Source organism: Accipiter gentilis, chromosome W (assembly GCF_929443795.1).
Source record: "Accipiter gentilis chromosome W, bAccGen1.1, whole genome shotgun sequence".
Lineage (NCBI taxonomy): Eukaryota > Metazoa > Chordata > Aves > Accipitriformes > Accipitridae > Astur > Astur gentilis.
In genome coordinates, this window is record NC_064918.1 from 6,522,715 (window position 1) to 6,543,261 (window position 20,547).

Consider the following 20,547-nt stretch of genomic DNA (forward strand, 5'->3'; position numbering starts at 1 on the left):
TGGCAAAACTGGCTTTCAGAAGGATTTAGATTATTTTCTTCACTTTGTCAAGGACTTCTGCCGTGTTGCCCCATACGATGATGTCATCAATGTACTGCAGGTGTTCCGGAGCTTCACCTATTTCCAGTGCAGTCTGGATTAGTCCATGGCAAATGGTGGGGCTGTGTTTCCACCCCTGGGTTAGTCAATTCCACGTGTACTGGATGCCCCTCCAAGTGAAAGCAAACTGGCCAGCACTGCTGCCAGAGGGATTGAGAAAAACACATTAGCAATGTCAGTTGTGGCATACCACTTGGCTGCCTTTGACTCTAGTTCGTATTGAAGTTCTAGCATGTCTGGCACGGCAGCCCTCAGCGGTGGCATGACTTCATTCAGGGCACAATAGTAGTCAATTGTTAGTCTCCACTGTCCATTAGATTTTTGCACTGGCCATATGGGACTATTAAAGGGTGAGTGAGTTTTGCTGATCACTCCTTGGATCTCCAGTTGGCGAATCAATTTGTGGATGGGAATCAGAGAGTCTCGGTTGGTGCGATATTGCCACCGGTGCGCTGTCGTGGTAGCAATTGGCACTTGTTGTTCTTCAACCTTCAGCAACCCCACAATCGAAGGGTCTTGAGAGAGACCAGGCAGGGTAGACAGCTGTTTAATTCACTCCATCTCCAAGGCAGCTATACTAAAAGCCTATCAATACCCCTTTGGGTCCTTAAAACACCCTCTCCTGATGTATTTTATGCCAAGGATGCAGGGAGCCTCTGGACCAGTCACAATGGGGTGTTTCTGCCATTCATTCCCAGTTAGGCTTACTTCAGCTTCCAATGCAGTTAACTCTTGGGATCCCCCTGTCACACCAGAAATACAGATCGGTTCTGTCCCTTTATAACTTGATGGCATTAGAGTGCACTGTGCACCGGTATCTACTTGAGCCTTGTACTCCTGTGTGTCTGATGTGCCAGGCCATCGAATCCACACAGTCCAGTAGACCCGGTTGTCCCTTTCCTCCCCCTGGCTGGAGGCAGGGCCCCTCTAGTCCTGGCCACAGTATTCGTTACTCACTTTTTGCAAACATGAATCAGAAGTCTCTTCAAGAATATCAGAAGTAAGATCAGCCCTTCTACTCTGTTTGGAAACTGGAGCAGCATTTTTCCTGGGAGAATCCCCTTTTGTGGTTGTTTTTCCTTGCAACTCACGTACCCGTGCATCTAGGACCGAGGTGGGTTTTCCATCCCACTTCCTCATGTCCTCTTTGTGCTCACACAGGTAAAATTACAGGGTACTCCATGGTGTATACCTCCTATATTCTCTTGGGCAGAGGAATGCTCACTCCTAATAGCTGAGATCCTGGTCCATACAGGTGGGGTATACGACTTTTCCATCAGTTTGATCAGTATTTTGGAGTTTTCAGACAGTTTTTCCACAGCCGAGATGCAGGCTTGTAGGGAGGAGGCGAGATTTTCTTCGTATTGCTGGACTTGGTGAGGCATTTTATCCACCATCGGTGCTTCTTATGTGTGTATTTGACTTCGTCTGGATCTTTGGGTAATTGTGCATTTTCTGGATCATTATAAATCACCTCCAGCACAACTAATTCCCTCAGATATTGGATACCTTTTTCCATGGTGGTTCACTTGCCTGGTTGACTTATGACATCTTCCTTGAAGGGGTACCTTTCCTTCATGCTTGACAGGAGTTGCCTCCAGAGACTGATGGCTTGTGTCCCTTTTCCAATTGCCTTGTCAATGCCACCTTCCCTGGCAAGCGATCCCAGCTGCTTGGCTTCCCTACCTTCTAATTCCAGGCTACTAGCCCCATTGTCCCAGCATCGGAGCAGCCAGGTGATAATGTGCTCGCCTGGACAGCGGCTGAAATCTTCACATATCCCACAGCTCACTCAGGGATAGGGATTGGGTGATTATCTCAGGTTCTGCCTCTTCCTCCTGTTCCCGTTATGATCCTGGTTCATCTTCATCCTTCGCTCAGCGAACTGATTTTTTTGTATATTTCTTCTTGTGTATGGGGGCAATTGATACTGGTATGGGTTGGTTCTCTGGTTCAGCTGCAGTGCCTTTGTGGGGGTTGGAGTAACCGCAGTGCCTGTCCTTTTGTTGTTAGATCCAGAGACCTTCTCTTCCCCTTGAGGGTACTGAATAGCATTGAACAGGGCTTGATAGGCATGGGCCAGGCCCCAGCATGTTGCAGTGATTTGTGTCTCCCTGAAATTGTCAGGGTGATAGCATACTTTTTCCAAATGTTCTACTAGTTTTTCAGGATTCTGCACTTGTTCAGGGGTGAAGTTCCAAAACACTGGAGGTGCCCACTGGTGTAGGTTCTTGCCCATACTACCCCACACACCCTGCCACTCATCATTATCCAGCCTCAGGGCAGACCTCTGGGTGATCTTCTTAAACAGTTCTTTAACCCTAAACAAGACCTGAACCACATTCAGGAACATGCTAATTCTAGCAATAGGACCATGCTGCTTTCAACATCCCAAGGGTATTCAAATTTTTCTTTTTTCTCAAATGCCATTGTAATTAGACTGGAGGAGAAGGGAAAGGGGAGGAAAGGTGTCTTGCCCATAGATTGGCTCTCCGAGGAGGTGTAATTATTAATAGTTTCCTGCAGATGTCTCCCGAAGTGTAGAGGTGATGACAACACTGAGTGCAAATACCAGATTACTCCCAGGACCAATAATTTTATCATACCATAAGCCAGCGTTACATAGTACATCAAAGCAAAAACCTTAATCCACCTCCCATGAATGATAAGCAGCAGAAGAGGGACTACATACAGCAAGTGAGGTGATACATAACAGAACTCTAAAAATGAGCACCACAACTCTAAGAGCCAATAAACCAACATTGTGATCAGCGACTAATAAACCAATATAATGAATGCTTGTAGCAAATTCGTTTTAACATGCTCTGGTCAGGTCTGTTGTTAGCTCAACCCTTCGTGCCCCATGCTAGGCACCAAAAAGGACTGTCGTGGTTTAACCCCAGCCAGCAACTAAGCACCACGCAGCTGCTCGCTCACTCCCCCTCACCCAGTGGGATGGGGGAGAGAATCAGGAAGAAAAGTAAAACTTGTGGGTTGAGATAAGAACAGTTTAATAGGACAGAAAGGAAGAAAATAATAATGATAACACTAATAAAATTACAATAATGCTAATAAAAGTATTGGAATATACAAAACAAGTGATGCACAATGCAATTGCTCACCACTCGCTGACTGATGCCCAGTTAGTTCCTGAGCAGCGATCCCCCCCCAGGCCAACTCCCCCCAGTTTATACACTGGGAATGATGTCACATGGTATGGAATATCCTGTTGGCCAGTTTGGGTCAGCTGTCCTGGCTGTGTCCCCTCCCAACTTCTTGTGCCCCTCCAGCCTTCTTGCTGGCTGGGCATGAGAAGCTGAAAAATCCTTGACTTGGTATAAACACTGCTTAGCAACAACTGAAAACATCAGTGTGTTATCAACATTCTTCTCATACTGAATCCAAAACATAACATTATACCAGCTACTAGAAAGGAAATTAACTCTATCCTAGCTGAAACCAGGACAGTGAAGTTTTTTAATGAAATGATTAATTAGCTATTATTTTTACAGGACGTTGAGATATATTTATGGATGCTTGCAGAAGTCTGTTCAAAACAAGTGGCCAGCTAATACCACAATGAGAACAAGAGTTGTTAGGTAAGTTACTTGTTACTTTATTCTATGCTGAAAGTAATCTTTTAACATCTTATTATTTTCATACTTTGTTGTGCTTATCTATTTTTTCTTTTAGTGCCAAAACTTTATAGTACTTATATAGGTTACAAGAATATTAAATTATTATGGTACTGGGGCATGATATCCCAATTAAGAATTGAGAGCTTGCTTGATTCTTAGTCATGCTGTTGAAGCCTTGCTAGAGATGTAGTATAGAGGTCAGTATAGCTATTCTTAAGAGCTTTAACTTTGAATTTACTTGTATTTTGTTAAGTTTTACAAACTAATCTAAAATATTGATTTCCTTTTTCATGTTGGGAAAGAGAAAATGTTCTCTCAAACTGATAGTTAACCTTTGTCATACCTCTGGAGAGCAGTGACCTCTGTAGATGATGTTCCTGTCATATGCCGTCTGGGAGGACCATGCCTTATCCAGGGACTCCTATGTAGTGTGTGTTAATTATTTGAAAAATCTTACACATGCTAAGATGAATGTCCTTTAAAATGCAGACATAGCATGTTAAGGAAACTTCATACCTTCTCAGGAAGGTGGTTGGACTGTAATTAGATTTCACTGAGGTACTGTCTGCATTGGAATATATAGTTCTCTGCATCAGTGAAGACTCCCAGTGCTGATCACTCAGAACCAACACACAGTGTTCATTTCTGAAAATACGTACTTCTATGCTGTCCCAGTTTTGTTTCATTTCTCTGCTCCAGCCCAATCATGTTGAAACATTCCAGAGCATCTGTAAAAATGTTACAGGTAACTGAACCTGGCTCCTCTGAACTGAGTACAAAAACTCCAGTCTGTATTCATAAATCAATTTAATAAATAGTTCTTCCTTTAACGCTATCAGTTGCCAGTGCAGGTTAAAAAAATCTTTGACAAAAATGAGGTCTTGACACTTGTTCTAAATGATACTGGGGGTTTAAGGGTATCAAAGCCACATCTCTTCTACATTTTCTTTACCTTTTTTTGCAAGCCTAGATTGCTGGTAGACCAGTATCTGGCACTAATATGATTTGCTGAGGTTAATCTCCCATTGAACAGTGTCTTCCAGATGATTTGTCATTGGCTCTTGTTTATCACTTTGGCTGGAGACAGAAATTAAGACATGGGAGCCCTTCCTTCCCCAGAGTTTCAGTAAATGTTAGCGTAATTAGTACAGTACCTTCCATGCTTATTTCCCTATCATTTAGTGTTTGTAACAATAGTGACTCAAGATTTTCTTGAAGAAAAATCTTCAATAAAATGCCTGTCAATAGTGTTCTGCAGGGGATTTGCTTTCAAATTGAGGCTGCTCATATCAGAGGTGTTGGGGCTAGCCTATTGCAAGTGTGTAGAACTTAGCAAATATCATGTCTCTTTCTGTTCCTCTCCATCTCCAGAGACACATGTGGCTTTCCTTAAGTGGATACAGCTGGGATCTCTGCTGGATACTATAAATATTGGGTCCCTTTCTCTCATCATCTTAGCCTTCATAAGTGGATACTTGTGACTTGTCTCTAGAGTACAGGCTTTTTTGCAGCCTCCAGTGAAGAATATTATCTTTTATTGCACTGGTTTTGGTTCAAGAATGATTACATATTCAGAGACAGGTGGATAGTTTTTAAGTGTCTGGGTAGCTTCCCTTCTATATAGAAAATATTTTTGTTTCACACTGGGCCAGGAGTGTTTTTTCAGCCCATAATCCATGGTTCTTGGAGAAATAGGAAACTTCCATAACAGTATATATTGGAATTCAAGTGTCTTGGACACATGAAAGGTGTGTTAACCTCACTGCTACACGTGTCACTTCCAATTAATAATGGACGATGCCATCACTGTATACTTAACAAGCAAGGTAGTGCAAAGTCCACTTCCATTCTTTTTTAAGTGGTCAGGCTTTAGTATTGCTGTAGTGAAAAAACAGTCTGCTGGTAGTGTCCACGAACTCTGAACAGAATGAGAGGTGAGTTAGATTGCTTTAGTTGGTCCATATGTCACTTCATTTTATAGCAGTATTCCAGAATTATGGTTAACCTGAGATGGATATTTTTTACTTCAGCTGTCAACAGAAAGTTAGATTTTTCTCATGCTAAACTGAAGGCTATTTTGGGTTTCTGTTTAATAAGTTCCTAGTTCTGCAGTCAAACTGAGTGTTTTTCCTTAGCTTTTTAGATTGTCTGGGTGGCAGCAATTACTTCTGTGAGGAAAGTAGCTGATCCAGTATTATTCTTCTAGGATAATAGTGTACTGTTGTCAGGATATGGATCAGTTCAAGCTGAACTAAGGCCATGTTGCTGCCAAAAGAGAGGTTTCATTCTGACTGTGCACTCTTGCTCTCCTTATGTTGGCTTGGGGAAGTGAGTGGCTGCAGGATGAATTACTTGCTGTAGTAGACAGTAAAACACTTGTGGGAGGCAGGAGATGAAGTGCTCCTCCTTTTTAAAGCCAGAGTGGTCTTAGACTACAGGCTTCACTATGGCTTTACAGTTAAGCTTTTCCCAGGTGGTTTCAGAGGTTCACCTTAATTGGGAAATCAATATGCCTGGTTTTATTTCAGTTTTTATCATAGTTGAAATCATAACAAGACATTCTTAATTAACAAACATATTCATGGAGTGCAGGCTGGTGGTTTGTCATCTATCTCACAAAGATTTCCACACTGACTTAAATGCTTAAAGACTATATAATTTTACATTCATTCTTTAACTTTATTATTGAACAAAATGCAATTTTTTTCCATTTCAGTGGCTTTGTTTTTCTTCGACTGATTTGTCCTGCTATCCTGAACCCAAGGATGTTTAATATCATCTCAGGTGACTATGCTTCAGACTGAATTCATACTTTATGTAATAAGAGGCATGAACTTACTTTAGTGCCTAATTTAGCAAAATATGAAGTCTTTTGAACACTGTGTCCAAAGTCATGTTGTCCATATCAATTGACTGACTTTCTCCCTAAGGCAGCCAGCATACGGTTTTCACCCTCAAAGGTTAGACAGTGTTTTTTCCCAATGTCTTGTTTTAAAGTAAAAAAAAAAAAAAGAAAACAGTTCTGATGCTGTGCAAACACGGTTCAGCAAAAGCTATAACATTAGTGTGTTATCAGTACTGTTTTCGTCAAAAATCTGAAACAGCACCACATGACCTGCTATGAAGAAAATTAACTCTATCCTAGCCAGGCCCAGTACAAAAGCGTTACTCTGTTTTTTGATGTTCTCTTTGTAGAGTGCATCTCTCTCAGTAAATAAAACAGCGACAGGGACTATTCCTGTTTGCTAGAACAGGATTGTGAAATTGCTATACTGATCTGTAGCACAGTTCTGGCGGATATCAGATAGCATTTTCCTAAACAGTTCTTAGGCATGATTTGGGTGTTGGGGTACATCAGGGACCACATCTGACACAGTTAGTGTGAGGCTTTGTTGTGAACCTTTAATGGTGAGGGCATGGATTATTCCATGGCAATTGGCTTAAGCACCTAGAAATGTTTCTGAGCATTTTAACTTACAGATATAGTTGAGGTCTTACAGATGCAACAACTAGTATGTATGTTACTGTTGTTCTAGACATAAGGCTGTGTTGATGAGATTTCAGATTTTAAGTTATGCTGTATGCCTTTGTGGTGGGTTGACACTGGCTTGATGCCAGGTGCCCACCAAAGCCGCTCTATCAGTCCCCCTCCTCAGCTGGACAGGGGAGAGAAAATATAACAAAAAGCTCATGGGTTGAGATAAGGACAGGGAGAGATCATTTGCCAATTACCGTCATGGGCAAAACAGACTTGACTTGGGGAAATTTATTTCATTTATTGCTAATCCAAACAGAGTAGGGTAAGGAGAAATAAAACCAAATATTAAAACACTTTCCCCCCACCCCTCCCTTCTTCCCGTGCTCAACTTCACTCCCGAGTTCTCTACCTCCTCCCCCCCCCGAGCAGCACAGGGGTATGGGGAATAGGGGTTTTGGTCAGTTCATCACACTTGTCTCTGCTGCTCCTTCCTCCTCAGGGGGAGGATTCCTCACTGTCATGGTTTAACCCCAGCCAGCAACTAAGTACCACACAGCTGCTTGCTTACTCCCCTCCGGTGGTATGGGGGAGAGAATCGGAAGAGTAAAAGTGAGAAAACTCATGGGTTGAGATAAAGACAGTTTAATAGGGAAAGCAAAAGCCATGCACGCAAGCAAAGCAAAACAAGGAATGCATTCAATACTTCCCATCGGCAGACAGGTGTTCAGCCATCTCCAGGAAAGCAGGGCTCCATCACGCATAAGTTACTTGGGAAGACAAAACACCATAACTCTGAATGTCCCCCACTTCCTTCTTCCCCTAGCTTTATATGCTGAGCATGATGTCATCTGTTATGGAATATCCCTTTGGTCAGTTGCAGTCAGATGTCCCGGCTGTTTTCCCTCCCAACTTCTTGTGCACCCCCAGCCTCCTTGCTGGTGGGGTGGTGTGAGAAGCAAAAAAGGCTTTGACTCTGTGTAAGCACTGCTCAGCAATAATGAAAACATCCCTGTATTATCAACACTGTTTTCAGCACAAATTCAAAACATAGCCCCATACTAGCTACTATGAAGAAAATTAACTCTATCCCTGCCAAAACCAGCACACTCACACTATTCCCCTGTTCCAGCATGGGATCCCTCCCACAGGAGACAGTTCTTCATGAACTTCTCCAACATGTGTCCTTCCCATGGGCTGCAGTCCTTCAGGAACAGACTGCTCCAGTGTGGATCCCCCATGGGGTTGCAAGTCCTGCCAGAAAACCTGCTCCAGTGTGGGTTCCTCTCTCTCCACAGGTCCTGCCAGGAGCCTGCTCCAGCATGGGCTTCCCACGGGGGCACAGCCTCCTTTGGGCATATCCACCTGCTCTGGCGTGGGGTCCTCCACAGGCTGCAGGGGAATCTCTGCTCTGGTGCCTGGAGCACCTCCTCCCCCTCCTTCTTCACTGACCTTGGTGTCTGCATAGTTGTTTCTCTCATATATTCTCACTTCTCTCTCTGGCTGCTCTTCCGCAGCAGGTTTGGGGTTTTTTTTTCTCCCTTCTTAAATATGTTACCACAGAGGTGCTATCACTGTCGCTGATTGGCTCAGCCTTGGCCAGCGGTGGGTCGATCTTGGAGCCGGCTGGCGTTGGCTCTGTCAGACATGGGGGAAGATTCCAGCAGCTTCTCACAGAAGCCACCCCTGTAGCCCCCTGCTACCAACACCTTGCCACACAAACCCAATACATCCTTGTGGGAGGAAGAAAGGAAAGGCATAAACTATTGGTGGGAAAACTGTAGTACTAAAATATTGGGACATTCGAGATACATATTTTTAAAACTAGTACATCTTTGTGTCATCGTCCCCCTCCTTTTTTTTTCTTTTTTTTTTTGGCAAAGATCATCCCAACCTAGAGGGCATTTGGTTTGCACTAGCCATTGTTTTTCCTCCTTCCCTCCCTAACACCTTCTCAATTTTACCTGTAAAATGCTGGTTTGGAAATAGGAAGAAATCAGAAATCACTTGTGTCAGAAGCCCTTTGGGGGAAAAACTTTTCCTTTTTTGCCTTTATAGGCAGCCTTTCAGACAACATATCAAGTTTTCTGTCCTTTCTTTAAGCTATACTAAATGAGAAGGCCTGAGTCAGTCCAAAAGTTCCTTTCTCCCTTTAATAATTTTCATACACACTTTAGGGGAATCATTTAAGAACCATGGCCTCGTATATAGTGATCCTTTCTTTAGTATTTTTATCATCTTCAGATTTGTGAGTTCCATGTTTTCTAACTTGGACTGCATTGAGACCACTGTGTCTTTAGCTGTAAATGTAGTTATCCATAAATTTGTGTAATCCTTTTTAAGCTTGTCTGTAAGTGTTAGTCCTGTTTAGAAGTTCAGATAATATTCTTCACTTTTGCTAAGTTAAACTTACAGACTCTATATAGGGCTGTTAGAGCTGTTTAAAAAAAAAAAAAAAAAGGAAGGGGACTTTTTCTTTTGGAGCAAAGCTTCTAACATACTTCCTTGATGTAATGGGGCAGGGAGAGGAAATATTCTGAAGGCTGGGTGTATAGAGTTCAGTTTCAGCAGCAATGTGCCTATCCTGTCACCTCAACAACTGTTCTCAAAAATCTTTACTGAAAAACTTAAGTCCTTTGTTTCAACTTTCTTAGTTTATTTTTTAAAGAATATACTTCTTCTTTAGATCAGTTCTCTTCACCTGAACTTCCCAATTCTAAGGCTAGTAATGTTTTCCAGCATTGCTTCTTCAAAGGGATGTACAGTACTAAGCACTAGATGCTATGAACAACTGAGATTAGTTGTATGATTAGTGCCTCAGTCTAAGCTCCAGCTATGCCTAAAAAGTTGGAACTTATTTTTTAATTAATTGCAGTGCTGAGTGGGGAAGGGGGCAGAATGACAGATCAAAACATACAGATAGACAGTGAAGAGTATGTAGCATTCTTATGAAGCACTGTGAAATTTAGACTTAATATAATAACCATGTCAGTTTTGGAACACTTAAATGGCCTGTAAGTGGAAAGCCAGATTTGACCATAACTGTAAAAACAAACCAAAAAAACCCATGCTTAACACTAATCTCTTAGTTAAAACAACTTTTTCCAACAAGTGATTGTACCAGGAGTTTCTAGCATTTTTATTTTTGCAGTAAATAGCTATACTTTCATGGAAATACAAGCCACGATTGCATGCAATGTTTAGTCTATTTTCCTGGTACTCGTAATTTAAAGTACAATTTGCATAACAATGCAGGACCTACTTATATGGGTATATGCAAATAAGGAAAAGGGTAAACTTAATTATTTTATTAGATTCTAACAACAAATCTTCCTTTTAACAGAGCTGTTTGATATTTGTGAAAAGGCTTTTCACTTAATTCATAAAACTTTTGTTAACCTTAGGCTTCTGAGGAACACTTTATTTTGCTTACTTTGTTCTGTAAGCAACTAGTACAGAAAGTCAGATATGCATATTAATATTTTTTGTGGACATAATTACTAAAACAACAAAAGTTTACTTGATCATGAGATATTTTCCACATGCAGTTCTGTTACAGCATTCAAAGTATTTAATTCCATGATAAATAACAAATTGTAGAAGAGCTTAACTTTCATGTGACTACTAGAATTTTTAAATGAAATGGCCAGTAACTCTCTACTTTGTATTCCTATCAGATTCTCCTTCCCCTACTGCTGCAAGAACGCTGACACTGGTCGCCAAGTCTGTGCAGAATTTAGCAAATCTGGTTGAATTTGGAGCTAAGGTGAATATAATTTTACACAGAACAGTCTAGAACTGCATTTCCAATACATTTCAATGTTCCTGTTTAATACAGACAAAAAAAATCTGTTGCTGTTTTCTTGTGCAAATCCTGATGTGTGACCTGGGTGTCTTATCAGCAAGGAGGCCTTGTTCCTGCAGTTTCTTCTATCCTCTTCAGCTGGAGCTCAACAGGGTATTGATTTAAACTAGAGCAGTAGCATAAAGTCTGGCTGAATTTGAAAGAGGAGTCAATCATTTGAGAATGAGTCATCTAGAAACTTATGTGAATGATTTGGTACATACCATGAAGATTTTGAATGTGGTAGTATGAACAACAGCAGTGACCTGTTAAAATAATTGATGAACCAATGACCATACTAGTAAGTATTATATAGAGTGATGCAACCATATTTTCATGCTATGAGAACAGATAAACTCAGACATTTGTTCCAAAGACAACAGTGGAAGTATGTGGACTGTTTTTTCTGTCTGTCAACGACCAAAAGGGTAGCAGTCATACTCTAGTATTCATAGAATCATAGAATATCTCAAGTTGGAAGGGATCCATAAGGATCATCAAGTCCAACTCCCTGCTCCTTGCAGGACTACCTAAAACTAAACCATATGACTAAGAGCATCATCCAGATGCTCCTTGAACTCTGACAGGCTTGGTGCCATAACCACTTCCGTGGGGAGCCTGTTCCAGTGACCGACTACCCTCTCAATGAAGAACCTTTTCCTAAGGTCCAATCTGAACTTCCCCTGATGCAGCTTCATTCCATTTCCTTGTGTCCTATCGCTGGTCACCAGAGAAAGATCAGCACCTCCTCCTCCACTGCCCCCCTTGAGGAAGTTGTAGACTGTGATGAGGTCACCCCTCAGCCTTCTCTTCTCCAAGCTGAACAAACCAAGTGACCTCAGCCGCTCCTCATAAGTCTTGCCCTTGAGACCTTTCACTCTCTTGGTCGCCCTCCTCTGGACACACTCTAATAGTTTGATGTCCTTCTTATATTGAGATGCCCAAAACTGCACACAGTACTCGAGGTGGGCCCACACCAGTACAGTGCAGAGTAGGACAATGGCCTCCCTCAACTGGCTAGCTATGCTGTGCTTGATACACCCCAGGACACAGTTGGCCCTTTTGGCTGCCAGGGCACACCGTTGACTCATTCAACTTGCCATCAACCCAAACCCCCAGATATCTTTCCATGGGGCTGCTCTCCAGCCTCTCATCCCCCAATTTGTATGTATAACCAGGATTACCCTGTCCCAGGTGGAGAATCCGGCACTTGCTCTTGTTAAATTTCATACAGTTGGTGATTGCCCAGCTCTCTAGTCTATCCAGATCTCTCTATAAGGCCTCTCTACCCTCCAGGGAGTCCACAGCTCCTAGTTTAGTATCATTGGCAAACTTACATAATGTACATTCGATTCCTGCATCCAGATAATTTATAAAAACATTAAAGAGCACTGACCCTAAAATTGAGCCCTGGGGAACCTCACTGGTGACTGGCTGCCAGCCTGATGTAATTCCATTTACTCTAACTCTTTGAGCCTGACCTGTCAGCCAATCGCTCACCCGACATATTATGGACTTTTCTAGCTGTATGTTGGATGTTTTGTCCAGAAGGATACTGTGAGAGACAGTATCAAAAGCTTTGCTAAAATCCAAAAAAACATCACATCTACTGGCTTCCCTTGGTCAACTAGCTGGGTGTTGGAATTGGAGAAGTGGGAGAGGAGAGGCAGGCAGCCATCCCTCCACAAAAAAAACATCTATGTGATGGTAAAATGGGTAAATTTTCTTTAGGAATATCCATATCAAAAAGACAACTGAGAAATGCTAGAGTAGAAATCTGTGATTAGAAAGAATCCATTCAAGAAGGATGTATCATCTGCCTTAAGTAGATGATGGGAGCCTTTTTGCATTTCCACTGATTATTTGATGTGAAAATAGGGAGACATCTTTCAGTAATATTGGCATGTCTCTGTACAGAACCTTGAAATACATTCCACATCCATGTTCTTTTATATACTATATGTAATAATTCACTTTCAAAAGGTGACCAATTAGGACTAAAATTCCAGCCTGGATATAGAGTATTTTAATTCTGAAACAAATGAACAAATACCAACATCTGGCTCCCCCTCTACACACACACTTTTCCTCTACTTATTCCTTAGATTGGTGTTTTCTCTTGGTACAGCATTTTGAAATAACCCTTTTATTTGTACTCATTTTCATATCGCTTGACATAATTTTGTAAATGAGTTTTACAAGTTGCACTAAAAAGCCTCAGCTTTTAATAAAGTTTCTATTGCATAACTAAAAGAATGCCAGCAACAATTGGTCTGTTCTGGTTCCCAAGTTGCAACATGGTTGAACAATAAAAATCTGTTGACTTAAGCATAATGAAGGAGAGCAAGTTCAAGCTGCCATCATAAAGCCATTTGTCTGACGCTCACAACTTGGAATGTAAGCATTAATGAAAGAACAAGGAGGAGGGCACTTATGTCCTGATGTTACCTCTGAAAGTGTTTTCTCCATTATATAGCTGCAATGAAAAAAATAAGTCCATCTTCAGTATTTCAGAAATGTAAAATTTCATGTCACAATGCATATATAAACAATTTCAGAATCCATCTGGAATACAAAAAAAGTGTAATCTTTTGACTGGCTGTACACCAGTCATTATAAATTCACTTGAAAAAATAAAATCACTCCAGATGACACATTTGTGTTTTGCAGTGTCATTTGTCTCTGATTACAATGTGTTCACTTCAGGTATGACTATTAAATTGGTATTGATTTGTTCTAATAAATACTTTTAAAAATTACTAGGAGCCATATATGGAGGGGGTAAATCCATTCATCAAGAGTAACAAACATCGCATGATCATGTTCTTAGATGAACTTGGGGTAAGTGGTTTAAAAAATATATTATTGGAAGTTGTATAGCAACATTGTAAATTAACATTCTTTACAGTTCTTATTAAATAGCTCAAAAATGCATCAGCTCCCACACAATTTTGAATGCTTGTTACTGAAAAACTTTTCTTATGCATGTTTAGGAACTGCAGATTGCTGGCCTGTTGCACAGAATTAAAACTAATCAAATGTCCTGTTAGAAAGATTTTATTCATTTAGTACTGCTGTAGACATGAGATCTATTTGAGCTTCTCTCAAGAATTAGGGCTTTTGGCCAAAAATACCAATCTTTTAAAAAATATTTTAAACCAAAAAATTCTTATGTGTAATTTGTCATATGGTTTTGACCTGAGATTGAAAAAATTGAAGTTTTAAAAAATATTATGTTCAATTTTAGTTATACATTACCAAATGTCTCACTGCATGAATTCTAGACATTGTAGTTTAAAAGAAAATAATAATTGCATATCAGTTTGAAACTGTTACTGTTTTGTTTGTGTATGATAGCTATAACAAGAGTTAGGAGCTCACATATTTATATATGTGTATGTTGAAACCAAGAATTTGTTTTAAAAATTAAGATGAAAGAAATGTGCCTAGCTTCCTGAATTGATCCATTAAAAGTGACCTAAAAGACATCTCAGACTTTTTTGATAATCTATAAGAATGAGTGTTTTGAAGTGTGTCATTCAGGTATTGCCATATGTCACCTTTTTCTGGTTAAACGGCAACTTCTACATATTATGATATACTGTTTTTTTCTTTAAATGGCAGAGTATGCATGAGGACTCCGAAAACTGTTGGGTTTTAAAATAACTGATTAATCTACTGTTTTAATTACATTATTTTATTAGTGGATTTACTGACTTGATAGTTTGGGGGTTTTTTTGGTGTCCATTTTTGCTGCTGCTATTGTCTGATTTAAATTTTTTTAAAAACCCACCTAATGGATGGATCCCCTCATTTGGGGGGAGGGTATAATATGAACCTCTTTTCTCAGTATCTTTCTGGCCAGCTCAGAGGTAGCATAGCAACATCAAACCTTTTAGTAGAACCCTCCTAGTAGGAATAGAAATTGCTGTATATTTAGTAATCTCTCCATGTGAAGTGTGTAACCTTAATTAAAATATCTTCATAAAATAGATGCTTGTGGAGAGGAGGAAATATATAATTTGTATTAGATAACATGGACAGAAGACTTAATTGTGAAGAAAAACATTGCTGTACTTGCTTGCAGTATCAAAGCAACTGTTGGCAGGTCTGTAGAACTGTAATTTAATTTCTTATATGCCTGGCTACTCACCATTCTAAGTCTGCTCTCATAATTTTTGTTAAAGAATGTTCCTGAGCTTCCAGACACTACAGAGCACTCTAGAACTGACTTATCTCGTTATCTGGCAGCCTTGCATGAGATGTGTGTGGCACACTCAGATGAACTTCGGACACTCAGTAATGAGCGAGGTGTAATGCAGGTAAACTACAATGATTAACAAAAATCACAGGTACAGATAGCACGTCTTGAGTTATTGCTTAATATCATGATTCTTCTGTAATTTTTCTGTCCAGCGGTATGAGTGATAAATAATATGTACATTTCACCAGGAGGTTGCTAGTTGTAAAGGTAAAGAAGCTCAAAACTATGAACTAAGTATTTATACAACAAAACCAAAGATGTTTTAATGCAGTGGGTTGGGGCCTTTTTGTGGGGGTTTTTGGTTTGGTTTGGGTTTTGCGCTTTTTTTTTGCTTTTTTTTTTTTAGTTTCCAAGTGAAGTTTTTAGTTTCTAGAGGAAGCCCAAACCCAAGAAATTACTGCCTCCTGACAGGCTCTAGTTTTAGGATCTAGTTCTTCTAATTGAGAACTAAATAACTGAATTTACTTTCCTTACCTTTCTATCACTACTTCATTTCTGCTTCCTCATTTATTACATTTGTAAACAAACATGGCAAACTTCTCTAGCAAACACTATAAATGAGTGTTCTGTTCGAACTGTTAAACTTCTATACAGCTTTTATGAAAAATTATTTTTTAAGAGGAAAAAAATTCACATGACTTCATGCATTGTCTCAAAATACTGCAAAAGTAATATACTTGCCTATGGTCTACTGATTATGATGAACTTCAAGTCAGAAATTCTACTTATTGCACAGTAATATGTTTTGGTATGCTTGACTAGTATACTGTGCTGTGCAGGAGATAATTTAAGTAGTCTTCCCTTTTTAATGCTAATGATTTGGGAACAGGGGCAGTTGTACTATAGAAAGCCTTTTTGTTTAGAGATGGTCTTCCTTAAATTTAATCAGTATCAACTTAAACTATTTATTTAATGACTCATTTTTGAAGAGGTAGTTTTTAAAATAGTTTTTAATTGTTTCAAAATAACTTCTTGTTATCTGATTTCTTATTATTCTCATGATTTAAAGACTCGATTTCCTATATCCTGACTCTTCGAAGGCCTTAATTTAAACCCAGGTAGACAATAAATCTATATTTCTTTCTCCTGGAAGCAGATGTTACTCAAATAATGCATTTTTTGGCAGTGTTGTTTTTTAAATAAGGGGATTAATGGGATCTCTGATGGTGATTTTGCAAAAGGTGAAAATATATTTGTATTTAATCATCTTTGGCAGAAAAAAACTCAAAGAATTAAAAATGAGATAATGCTTCATTATAGCAGTTCAAAACTAATCCAGTTTAATAACTATTACAATTTACCTCTTCAGTGGCATACGAGGGGAAAAAAATCAATCATGTTCAAGTTCATAATTCACTTAAAGCTACTGCTAGTCTTGACAAAGCAAAAATGGTGGCTAGACTGGCAAGGTAGGATAGTAGAAATTTTCAGTACGAAATATGTGTTGCTTACACAACATATATATATATAATTTCTTTCACAAGGCCTGTATGATACTGTTTCCTTGATACACTTATATTTCTACTTCAGAAGAGTAATCTCTTAATGGGTTTCCATAAAGAAAACTCTTGAATTTTTTTCCCCTTTTCCTCCTGTAAGTGCCCTAATGGTTCAGGATTACCCTGTTGTAGCTGAACATAGTTCTACTATAATGAAAAAATGATTGAACTCCTGACAGTACATTAGCAATACAATTTCTCAGCCTGTTTTATGTGTATATTCAGTTGCATTTGGTTTAGTTTAATGACCAGGTTTTCAGAAAGTTAAAAGAGGGTAGTTCTGCCTGTGCAGAAGTGAATTGTATTATCACCTTTTTTTTTTTTTTTGTCACGGAACTTTTTTTTTCATTTTCTTGGCCCAGTTCTGCACTTTCACATGGAGAAAATACCCAAGAATGGATTTTTGTTTTACGGACTGTTTTTAATAGATAGGAGAACTCTCATTTTGAAACTCTCAGGTTAAGTTGGCAAGACTTAATGGGTCTCCATGGGTGCAGATAAATTTCATATTGCTGTTTTACAGTTGCCTTTTGAAGTAATGTCTTAGTGACTAGGGAATTGGAGCGGGGAGGGGGCAGGGTGTTGGGGTGGGTGGGTGGGTTTAAATATATTTTAAACTACCTAATTCTAAGTCTGGTAGGTTAATGTTGAAGATGCTTCTCAAGCAAGATGGGTTTTGTTTTTTTCTAGTTGCTAATGTAGGGTTGTACTGAGGTTTTTTTGGTGTTTTTTTTTTTTTTTTTCTACAGCATGTTCTTAAGAAGCTGTTGGCTATTACAGAACTGCTTCAACAAAAACAAAATCAGTATTCAGTGTCTAATAACATCAGGTAGCAGCCCTCTACCTAAATTCTGCATGGATCCAGCATGTCTAACATGGCAACTTACACAAGTATCACTTTTTTTGCTCTTGCCAAAAATAGCACACCCTGTCACATTCCCAGTGATGTGTGAACTATGCAAAAAGAAAACAAAGATTCTGTTAGTGAATGATTGTACCAGCAGCTTTTTAAACTATCTGTGCAGGATATTTGCACTTTTTTCCACTTGGAATCAGTTTTTACAGCCTCTGAGCCTTGGTGTACAGTTTACCTTTTGCAAAGAAAATGCTGTGACTGTCTTGAACTTTGAAAATTATTTTCAATGCCTGCAATTGCCAAAGTTTTTCTGTTTTGTTGGAAAAGAATTATCAACTGACAAGGAAAGAAATTCATTGTTTTGACAGCTACATGTAACTGGATAAAATTTCTTACTGTAATTTCTGACTGGTTACACTTATTATGACTTTGTTTCAACCACTTGAACTTGTATTTACAATTTCCAGAGTTTGATGGTTATTGTAAGAACAATCTTTCCTGTATACTTTTTATACCATGCTGTTTCTCTTGCTGGAATCATGTCAAAAGAATATGCAGAAGGGATCTTGTCAGCTTTATTCTCGAATGTGTCACTGATTCAGTCTAAATAATTCTTCCATCAAGGACTGTGTATCCATCCAGGTAAATCACAATGCTTTTGTAAAATGTTTACAATAGTGAATAATTAGAATTCAGTAAATTTATTATCACTGTATTAGACATGCATGCATCCATTAAACCACTTTATAAAATATGTATTGGTTGGTCTTGTGTGTAATGTAAGGCTATCATGAATCTTATTTTTAAACCTGAAAAATAAGTTTTTAAAATACTCAAGCTGCCAATAGGCTATTTATGGAAACTGGCTAACTTTGGGTGCAAGTAATAGAACATTGTAAAAATGAAATTTGGATAACAGATATGGTTGGCTATTTATCTACTATGTATAAAATGCATTGACAAAAATGACTGTAGGTAAATCTCAAAGTTGCATTTAGGTATGTATATTAAAAAATTGACACCACTACTTATTTCCAAAAACAGTGTGTGAAAATTAATGTAGTTTACCCCCTACCAACAGCTTAAGCACCACACAGCTACTTGCTCACTCCCCCCCAAAAAAAGCAGGACAGGGGAGAGAATAGGAAGAGCAAAAGCAAGAGAACTCAGGGGTTGAGAAAGGAAAGATGAAGAAAAGAAAAACAGAACAAGTGATGCAAAGGCAATCACTCACCACCTCCCAGAACTAGACTGACGTCCAGCCAGTCTCTGAACAACAGCTACTTCCCCCCCCAAAAAAAAACCACCTTCCCTCCACTTTTATTGCTGAGCATGACATTATATGGAATGGAATATCCCTTTGGCCAGCTCAGGTCAGCTGTCCCAGCTGTGATCCCTCCAAACTTCTTGCTCACTCCCTAGCCTAGTCCCCGATGGAGCAGAGTGGGAAAAACAGAAAGCCTGGACACTGTGCTAACATTGTTCAGCAATAGCCAAAAGACTGGTGTGTTGTCAAGATTGTTATAGTCACAAATCCAAAACACAGCACCATATGGGCTGCTATGAAGAAAGTTAACTCCATCCCAGCCAAAACCAGTACAATGAAATACTTTGACTTAGCTTTGGACAGCATATAACTGCTTGAAGTTTGGGGGATTTTTAGATTATTCTCAGTAGTCCTCATGTACATTAGTTACAGTAATCTAATCTGAGATTATAGCTGCAGGATCAGCAGATGCAGCAACAGGTTAATTCACACAACTATGATTATGTTCCATACTGTAGATGCTGCAGTCTCTTTTTAACAGTACATTTGAGAAGAATGTTTGGAATGCTGAAAATGTTATAAGCAAGGTTGTTTTCTTTCAATTAGTTCAATGACAAGCTTGGGAAGAAGACAGCACATCCTGCTCTAAAGCACTTAAGGTTCTATTAACCTTAAGGCTCTATTAACATTCTATGAACCTTAAGCACTGCACTCAGGGACAAAGGAACTAAACAGACCTGGCAGCTCTTGCAGGAGCTCTCAATTCCCACAGGTAGGAAACTGGGCAAGGAAGGCAGGAGACCAGCATGGCTCAGTAAGGACCTCCTGGTCAAACTAAAATGTAAGAAGGAAATGCACAGGCAGTAGAAGCAGGGGCGTGTATCCTGGAAAGAATATAGGGACGCTGCCCAGGTGTGTAGGGATGTGGTCAGGAAAGCTAAAGCACAGCTGGAGCTGAACTTGGCAAGGGATGCAAAGAATAATAATAAAGACTTCTATAGGTATGCTGGCCAGAAAAGGAAGATTAAAGAAAATGTACCCCACCCCCCGATAAATGAGAGAACTAGTGACAACTAACATGGAAAAGGCTGAGGTAATCAATTTTTTTGCCTCAGTTTTCAATGGTAATCTTCCCACATCGCTCAAGTCCCTGAACCTCAAGGCAGGGACTGGGGGAATAAAGTCCTTCCCATCATAGGAGAAGATCAGGTTCGAGACCACCTGAGGAACCTGAACATACAGAAGTCCATGGGACCCAATGAGATGCATCCCAGGGTCCTAAGGCAACTGGCAGATGTAGTTCCTAAGCCACTCTCCATCATATTTGAAAAGTCATGGCAGTCAGGCAAAGTCCCCAGTGACTGGAGAAAAGGGAAACACCATGCCCATTTTTAAAAAGGGTAAAAGGAGGACCCTGGGAACTCCCAACCACTCAGCCTCACCTCTGTGCACAGTAAGATCATGGAGCAGATCGTCCTGGAAGACATGTCAAAGCATGTGGAAGACAGGGAGGAGATTACAGACAGCCAACATGGCTTCACCAAGGGCAAATCCTGCCTGACTAATCTGGTAGCCGTCTATGATGGAGTGACTGCATCAGTGGAC

At 39.8% G+C, this 20,547-nt stretch overlaps 2 protein-coding genes across 19 annotated transcripts in view; one reads left to right on the plus strand and one right to left on the minus strand.

The window, feature by feature from the left end:
- The window catches only part of LOC126035245 (ras GTPase-activating protein 1), a 148,159-nt gene extending 129,730 nt beyond the window's left edge, over positions 1 to 18,429 (plus strand). For 13 of the 17 annotated variants that reach the window (XM_049793539.1, XM_049793536.1, XM_049793552.1 and 10 more), the window contains 6 exons: positions 3,612 to 3,698; positions 6,454 to 6,521; positions 10,890 to 10,978; positions 13,820 to 13,897; positions 15,244 to 15,378; positions 17,569 to 18,429. In XM_049793539.1, coding sequence (XP_049649496.1) covers positions 3,612 to 3,698; positions 6,454 to 6,521; positions 10,890 to 10,978; positions 13,820 to 13,897; positions 15,244 to 15,378; positions 17,569 to 17,652 — 541 coding nt within the window. In that variant the 3' untranslated portion in view covers positions 17,653 to 18,429. Of the gene's footprint in view, positions 1 to 3,611; positions 3,699 to 6,453; positions 6,522 to 10,889; positions 10,979 to 13,819; positions 13,898 to 15,243; positions 15,409 to 16,329; positions 16,379 to 17,568 lie in introns of those variants that run through there. The other 4 variants (XR_007504871.1, XR_007504872.1, XM_049793537.1 and 1 more) reach the window with 3 other exon arrangements.
- Positions 1 to 20,547, minus strand: part of LOC126035348 (uncharacterized) — a 247,848-nt gene that overhangs the window by 107,255 nt on the left and 120,046 nt on the right. The gene's annotated exons all lie outside the window — the stretch shown is intronic.